The following is a 7,421-nucleotide window of genomic DNA, read 5'->3' as shown; positions in this document are numbered from 1 at the left end:
CCCACAATGGATGGGCATGAATCCGGCGGCAGCATACCCTTTGTACCCTCGTCAATTCACGCCTCTACCCTTATTGCTGGAGAATCCTATGCACATTACTCCTCATGTCCACCGGCCATAGCCCCATCCACATCCTTAACATCCTCAAATGGCTCAAATGAACCAACCCCATGCGTCCTTGGTGTTGACGAAGCTGGGAGGGGCCCCGTTCTGGGTCCAATGGTTTACAGCGCATTCTACCTTCCCCTACCACTCCACCACTCCCTCCTAGCGGAAGAGTATCACTTCGATGATAGCAAAGTCCTAACTCCTGAAGTCCGATCAAGCCTTATGCGCCAGCTCTCTACGCCTGGCAATTCTCTAAGCTCATCATGCGGCTGGGGGGTGAAGGTGATGTCTGCTCGAGACATAGCTGCGGGAATGCTTCGACCGGGCACAAGAAATTATAATCTGAACGCACAAGCCATGGATGCGACAACAGAGCTCATCCGCTGCATTGTCCAGGAGAGGGGAATTAATGTGAAAGAGGTTTATATCGATACTATCGGGAATCCAGAAGCATACCAGAGGAAACTAGAGCAGATATTCCCTTCTCTAAAGATTACGGTGGCAAAAAAGGCAGATTCGCTTTATCCCTCTGTCAGTGCAGCAAGCGTCTGTGCAAAAGTTACGAGAGACGTGGCGTTGGAGATATGTTATAGGTCTATGATGAAGCATTGCAATGCTATGGAGCCAGAGAGAAGCGGTGAAGGCTGGGGTAGCGGCTATCCTTCCGACTCTAAATGTGTTGGGTGGCTCAAAAATGATATGGACAAACTATTCGGATGGGGGCTCGAATGTCGATTTAGCTGGGGGACTGCGAGGGAACTACTGGAATCGAAAACAAGTATCAAAGTGGATTGGCCTGTTGAGGAAGATGACGAGACGCAACGGTTAACTGATTTCTTCTCGTTTTCGGTAACTGGTACCAATAATGAGGAAAATGACGAATTACGAGATTGGTACGGCCAGAAGCCTCAGGAAATATTTTGAAACACCAAAAGGGAAATTAAGATATATATCGCCTAAACAACAGACTTTAAGGTTGCTCCAAATGATGATGTAAGGACCCTGCCAAGACAGAAAAGCCCTTAAAATGTCCCCCTCCTTTGTGAATAATGTCATCCCCCGGCTTCCAGCCCATTGGAATATTTCCATATAATCCCCACTTACCCCACCCTTTAATTGGTTTAAAAAAAAAAAAAAAAAAAAAAGGGGGGGGGGGGGGGGGGTAACTATAAATAAGAAAGTTAAAAACCCAAACGCTTAAATTACAAAGGCAAGTTTCCTCTGATCAGAGAGTCGTCGTCGAGAAGTAGTAAGTATCCCAGAGATATTGGTAGTCTTCCACAATACTCCCAATCAGTCCAACCAATGGTTTGTTTTCTAGCCTCTTGACGAAACTCTGCAGCCAAACCCTGCGCAAACAGCATAGTTAGCATCCCTATATGTTAAACAATTTCAAGTGTTGCGGCTCGATGGGAATGAAAAGACAAAAACATACTTCGTAATATTTTCATAAAACGCGCCCCTCATCACCCACCAACTCATTGCCCAACCCCGTTTCTGAAGCTCCTCCCTCTCAAGTGCTGTTAAGGCCCGTAAACCACCCGCAACCCTTTGTCGGAAATCTTTCTTTGCGAGCTGCCTGCATCCATACTCCATGCCAAATCCAATAAGCCAAGGCGTCCAGCTCTTCTTTTTGTCTCGCCATTTCTGTAGCGCCAGTGCGTAGATAAGAGGGCGAAGGATATATAACACCTCGGCGAGTTGTCCCTGCCCGGAGACTCGATGAAGGAGAGTTTTCGGAGGTTTTATATCATCGGCAGTAAGGACTCTGGATATGAGATAGTTTGAAAGGTCACTAACATCTGGTAAAATCGGTAGTGATAGGCCTGTCCTTGGCATCGGCCAACTGAACTCCGAAGATGACCCTCCTTCGCTAAGATAGGACGACCCGCCATCACATGAGTTGACGAGTTCCTCCTCTTCCGGGTTTCTTGGGTCTATATCTCTCTCCGGCAAAGGTGGGGAAACCAACGGTCTAGAATTCGTTATGCGGAGTAACACCAATCGGCATAATGCCTTCACGCCTTCGATAAACACGACAACGCGCCAACGGATTTTCTCCCCGCGACGGCGCGCTATCATTTCCCAAAGTAATTCCGTATATTGGATCATCTGTAGAGTTAAAGCTACCCGCTGGTAAAGTGAGGAGCGCAATGACCAGTATTTGGTATATCGTGCATGAGGTGTAGGGTTAGGACGCGTAATGGTGGCAGGAAGCTGGGAAACAACGCGTGAAACGAGGGAATCATGATACAATGATAGAAGTTGGACGCCGGAATGAACTGCGTATATTTAGTTACTAGATACCCTTAACGATGGTGAATCTGGTCGAAAAACGTTGCGTGTAGCTTTCTGACTTACGGGACTCTGAAGCAAGCTCAGATTCTCGAAAACGTCCTAGTAGAGAAAATGACGGATTAGCCAACGTTCGTCTAGAACATAGATGTATCTGCCATGTCAATAGAGGATATGATGGAACCCTACCTGGAATTATATATGTCAACGATCTGAGGGTGGATTCGATTTGGCTGATAGAGCTGGAATTCCTGGTTACAAAGTCTTCATACATCATTCTCAGCTTCCTCGGGTGAGATGAATCCGGTGGTAACCGACCGCGATCTTTCTTTAAAGGCTCCATCGCAATACGATAATAAAGCGTTGAAGCAGACCTCGTCCTATCCTCGTGGTTTGCGGCTGGTTTTGGGGTTGGAGCTCGACCTGGGTCGCGATTCCACGTGACGCGCTGCCAATAGATGCCGAGGCATTCGAGGAACGTCAGAGACGGTATGTTTTAACTTTGACTCAACGAAAATCCTAAAGATAAAATATTCTAGAAGTAGCTTATGTAAATGAGGACACAACATCATCGCCGTATAATAGAGGAGATATATCTAAGATCTATTTTTAAATAACTAAGTTCTTGCGGGCGATATCCGGCTTTGCAGAGATTGCAATGAAAACCACCAGACAGTAAATATAAGAGAGGAATATATTGATAGATAACTACATTTTGCGGTTTACCTATTCATCAGCAAACCTCCATATCCCCCCTGGCCTCATCGCCTCCTTATGCCTTTCAGCCAATTTCTCTTGCTCAGCCTTTTTCGCATCCTCCCGATCACGATCTAGCTCTTGAGTGCTAGGCATATCCGTGCGCCAGAACCCAGGCGGCGAACGCGCTCGCTCATGGGCGTGTCGGTGTTTGCCAAACTTATTGGCAAGATATCTCGTTCGTGCATCTAGCAGTAACTCCCGCAGCTCCTTCTCCGTCGTTGTCTCTAAGACGACTCTATTGTCGCCCAGGTATTCATCCAGCACCTCTCGGTCCTCCTGGTCTAAGTACTCCAATGACGCATCGATATTACCAGCTGTTGCGAATCCCTTGAGCTTCGCCAGGGTGCGGAAGCCTTTTCCGCAGCATTCTGGACGGATACAGGCTGGAAGACAACGCCTCAGGTCCTTTCTGCGAACTACCTCGTCGAATGCATAATCGAGTCCCTGATTTCTTTCTGGGTTGAGTTTGAAATGTTCAAACCCGAGTCGATGGAGAGGCCTTGCTCGAAATGGCTCATCCTCTGGTAGCACCTCATCGTTGGTTCGAGGTTGTTGGTGATCTGAAGAACTGCGTAAATTTCTCGAAATTGGGGGGAGGGGTTGTCGCGGTGATGGGATACACTCCGCGATGATCCGGGACCGAGGTTTTTGGGGTGTTATAGAGCTTTGCCCTGTTTTACTTGGGGTTCCGGGAGGTACGTTATCCGAACCTACAGAGTTTCGAAACGGGGAGTTCAGTATTGGTCGTTGCCGCGGCACAGTTTCTAGAAGATTTTCCAAGCGTCCAGCAGCAGGAGATTCATATTTCTCAGTCTCCGAGCTCGTATGCCGCTTGCCGGCAGGGTGAGATTTTTTCAACTTCAAATAACTGTCTTCTTCCTCATCTTCCGCCACTACATGAACCTTGGGGACTCCCTTAGGGTCATACCGTCTTCGTTTGGCCCCTTGATTCGGAGTATGCCCATCTGCATTTTGAACAGAAGAAACATTGGTATTCACTGGCTGAAGGGCCAAGCGGTGTTTGGTTCCAGCTAATTGCCGCCCACCTAGACTTGGTAACCCTATTCCAGGCTCTTCACTCTCATCAAAAACAAGGAAGTGGTTGCCCGGCAGTTGAACAAGTTGATGATCAACAGCATGCTTCCTTTGTGTAATTCCATGGTTGTCTTTTTGGCTGGTGTTCAGGCCCAAGCAGTCATCGTCGCCATCGCCCTCAATATCATTGTCATTGTTTGTGCTATGGGTACTCTCGAAAGGGCTAGTTGACATAGGCTCACTCTTTACAGTAATAGGCGTGGTAAAACTACCCGTCTCGCGGTGGTTTTTGGCATTATTTACCACTGGTTGTTGATTTTCCTTCTTCCTCCCTCTAACTGGCCTCGATAAGACGAAAATTGGGTTTTCGACGGTGGGTGAACTTGGAAATATATACGGTTCGATAGCATACCGGGGATCCTGGGTTTGGGTTGACATTATATCCGAGGAGCCCAGCTCCGAGGAAGGTTGCTGCGGCGATTCTCCTGGAGCCATTCTAGCTCGAGTTTTCGAACTAGGAAGGACAGGTGATTGGGGTTCTTGGTCTCTGTCTAATGTTGCAATAGCCGCACTCCTCTCTACAAGGCCTTGTTCCTGCATATGGGGTTGGCATATTTGATCCGGAGGTCCGATTGTAAGTTTATCGGACGTTGAGGCCGACTCCCTCTGCCCCGGACGATGTTGTTTCAGTGGACAATGAGCTGCAATAGTATCATCTCTCCGGAAAAGGACTTTCTTTCCATGGACATAAACCTCAAATGCATCACGTTCGACACAGCTTTTCCACGATGTGGCCTTGCCTTTGCAGCTCTTCAGCTTCTTCTTCACTGTGAAAAAGGATTCAATCAAACTAGCATTCTCTTGGAAAAGTTGTTCATAACACTTTGCTAGATTCGAATAATTCTCATAAGAAATAGTCTCGGGTTTCTCCTCTTTACCCATGAAATCATGGATAACCGAATTTGGAGCATATCGCTGTCGGTTTTCGAGTAGCCTTTCCTTGTGGTCATCAGCCGTGTCACTCGGTTCGACAGTTTCGATGTGTCGTTGTAAGTCTAAATTCTCCATTTCCAAAATTTGAATCCGCCTAGACTGCTCCTCGAGCTTCACTTCTAGCTCTGCATTCCTTTGTTTCCACTGTCGACATTGGTTGACTAGTCCACCAACCTGCTCTGCAAGGTTGCTGAAATCGGTCTCCTCCATCAGATTAGGACTTTCCGTGTCAGTAGTAATAATTAAGGAAACAGCCGTCGCTCATAGTTGTCAAGGCCACCCGAAAGGATATATTAAGAATACTACAAGAAGAGAATTGGCCCTGAAAGCAACGGTTCTGGACATCGCGCTCGGAACGCGTCGGGTTGGACTGATAACAAAATCACATGATGATAAGGGCTTGGCGATGTGCCGACTTCCTGCTCAACATGAACACAAACACAACCTTCCAGCGGTGAATCGTTTTAGGTTGGGAACTTATATTTGAATGGGATAGCGATTTCCTTAGTATATTTCGTCCCGCGAGATGACAAAACGGCGCCTTGACGACTTCCAAACAGAAAATGCGGCCCCAGAGAAGCGAATGCGTACTGATGATTCCAGCAAGAAAGATCTCCTTTCAAGACTGAGCGATGAACTCATACTTCATATCCTGAGTTTTCTACCTACGCAGTCGCTGGGTTTTTGCCAGAGGTATATCATTTCTTTATTGTTTTTCCCTCGTTGTGCGATGTTCGTAGTTTGTGGGTGTTCTTATAGCTATATGACCAAGCATATCTCACATTCACTATGCAAATTTCCCAGATTGTCGCATCGATTTTATGGACTCGCGGGTGATTCGGAACTATGGAAGCAGAAATACTACTCGCGTTGGGTGTGGCCTCGGACCCGTCGTATTCGTCATCTCAAGGACTCCGGCCTTGCTTCCAACGTCACTTCCAAGCCGGCTGGTTACATCCCAAGGCCGTCGAGATGGATTAGACTTGAGCATTCAGCTAGAAATTTAGAAAATATCGATTGGAAGAAACAGTATCGTCTGCGGCATAACTGGTCCAAGGGATCGTGCCGGGTCACTGAAGTCGAAGTCGCACCACCATCGGTCCCACCGGTATTAGTGAAGTTATGCAAAGGGGTCGTGTTCACGGCTGATGCGGGAAATGGGCTTCGCGCGTGGACTACTGGGGACACGAAATTGTGCCTGGCTAAACTGTCGTTTTCTACTGTAAAAGAATGGGACGGCCCCCGTATCACACCCACATCGATTGCCGTGACGCCAGGAGGTGACACCGAAGGCGATTTCGATGTGACCGTCGGGTTCGAGGATGGGAGCTACAACGTATATTATTTCAACTGTGACAGTGCACGTTTTTGTTTCCGATTCTCACATCCCACATCGCCTAATGGGGCCATTACTGCTCTTGCATCCTCATCCTCCTATCTCCTTACGTTATCCCAGAACCAAACGCTATCTCTCTACCGAATTTGTTCTTCGGAGAGGGAGAGGGAAGAACGAGAGCACACCACGGAGTTGCCGAAATTAATTGCCTCCCTTAAAGCCAGTAACATATTCGCTCCACTTTCTCTATCCATCCGGTCCTTAGCGACCGAAATCGTCGCATCCATAGCCTACAGCTTCTCCCGCATAGATTGCGGATGGTCAGTTGGGATACAGGAACTCCGGCTAAACCACGATGGCGAGAATCTAGGTTCCCGACTTGCAACGACTGTCGACATCCAATTCTGCGCTAACCCCTTTAACCTCTCGACCAAGATACTAAATACCGCCGGCAAAACTCATCACAACAAAATGATGAGCGTTGCAAGCCCCATCCATAGAAATAACAGAAAAGCTCAATCCATTAGCACCACACCTTCCTCGGTGTCCCATAGCCCGTCTCTCTCCTACACACGTCCGCCCACCTCCATCTCGTACAGCCATCCATATCTCCTCACCTCTCACGCCGACAACACGTTGACAATGTACCTAGTCGTCTCCACCGCCAATGCTCTCACGATCAAAACCGGTCGTCGTCTCTGGGGTCACACGTCCTCCGTATCTGGCGTGCAGGTGAGTGAGCGCGGGAAGGCTGTCTCTGTCAGCTCTCACGGCGGAGAGATTCGTATTTGGGACTTGGAGGATATTATATCACTATCCTCGTCGTCATTGTCGTCGTCGTCTTCATTTTCCTCAGCACGAATGTTCACAGGGATGACAGTGTTCAGCTCCGCGC

General features: G+C 48.0%; 3 protein-coding genes across 3 annotated transcripts in view; 2 read left to right on the top strand and 1 right to left on the bottom strand.

The window, feature by feature from the left end:
• Positions 1–6: 6 nt before the first annotated feature.
• On the top strand, positions 7–1,032 carry HCAG_02059 (conserved hypothetical protein; the record flags this gene model as incomplete). Its single annotated transcript, XM_001544962.1, has 1 exon — positions 7–1,032. The coding sequence occupies one exon, from the start codon at positions 7–9 to the stop codon at positions 1,030–1,032; it is 1,026 nt and encodes a 341-aa protein (XP_001545012.1).
• A 301-nt stretch (positions 1,033–1,333) lies between these two features.
• On the bottom strand, positions 1,334–5,400 carry HCAG_02058 (conserved hypothetical protein; the record flags this gene model as incomplete). Its single annotated transcript, XM_001544961.1, has 6 exons — positions 1,334–1,457; positions 1,544–2,390; positions 2,470–2,505; positions 2,778–2,851; positions 3,146–4,540; positions 4,610–5,400. 6 exons carry the CDS (start codon positions 5,398–5,400, stop codon positions 1,334–1,336), a joined length of 3,267 nt encoding a protein of 1,088 aa, XP_001545011.1.
• Positions 5,401–5,716: 316 nt separating this feature from the next.
• The window catches only part of HCAG_02057 (predicted protein), a gene marked incomplete at both ends in the record, with an annotated part of 2,729 nt that continues 1,024 nt past the window's right edge, over positions 5,717–7,421 (top strand). Inside the window, 2 exons of the mRNA XM_001544960.1 lie at positions 5,717–5,883; positions 5,995–7,262. Coding sequence (XP_001545010.1) covers positions 5,717–5,883; positions 5,995–7,262 — 1,435 coding nt within the window. The remainder of the gene's footprint in view (positions 5,884–5,994; positions 7,263–7,421) is intronic.

The sequence above is a fragment of the Histoplasma capsulatum genome, genomic scaffold (assembly GCF_000149585.1).
Source record: "Histoplasma capsulatum NAm1 scaffold_1 genomic scaffold, whole genome shotgun sequence".
Lineage (NCBI taxonomy): Eukaryota > Fungi > Ascomycota > Eurotiomycetes > Onygenales > Ajellomycetaceae > Histoplasma > Histoplasma mississippiense.
This window is presented reverse-complemented; position numbering and strand designations above follow the sequence as displayed.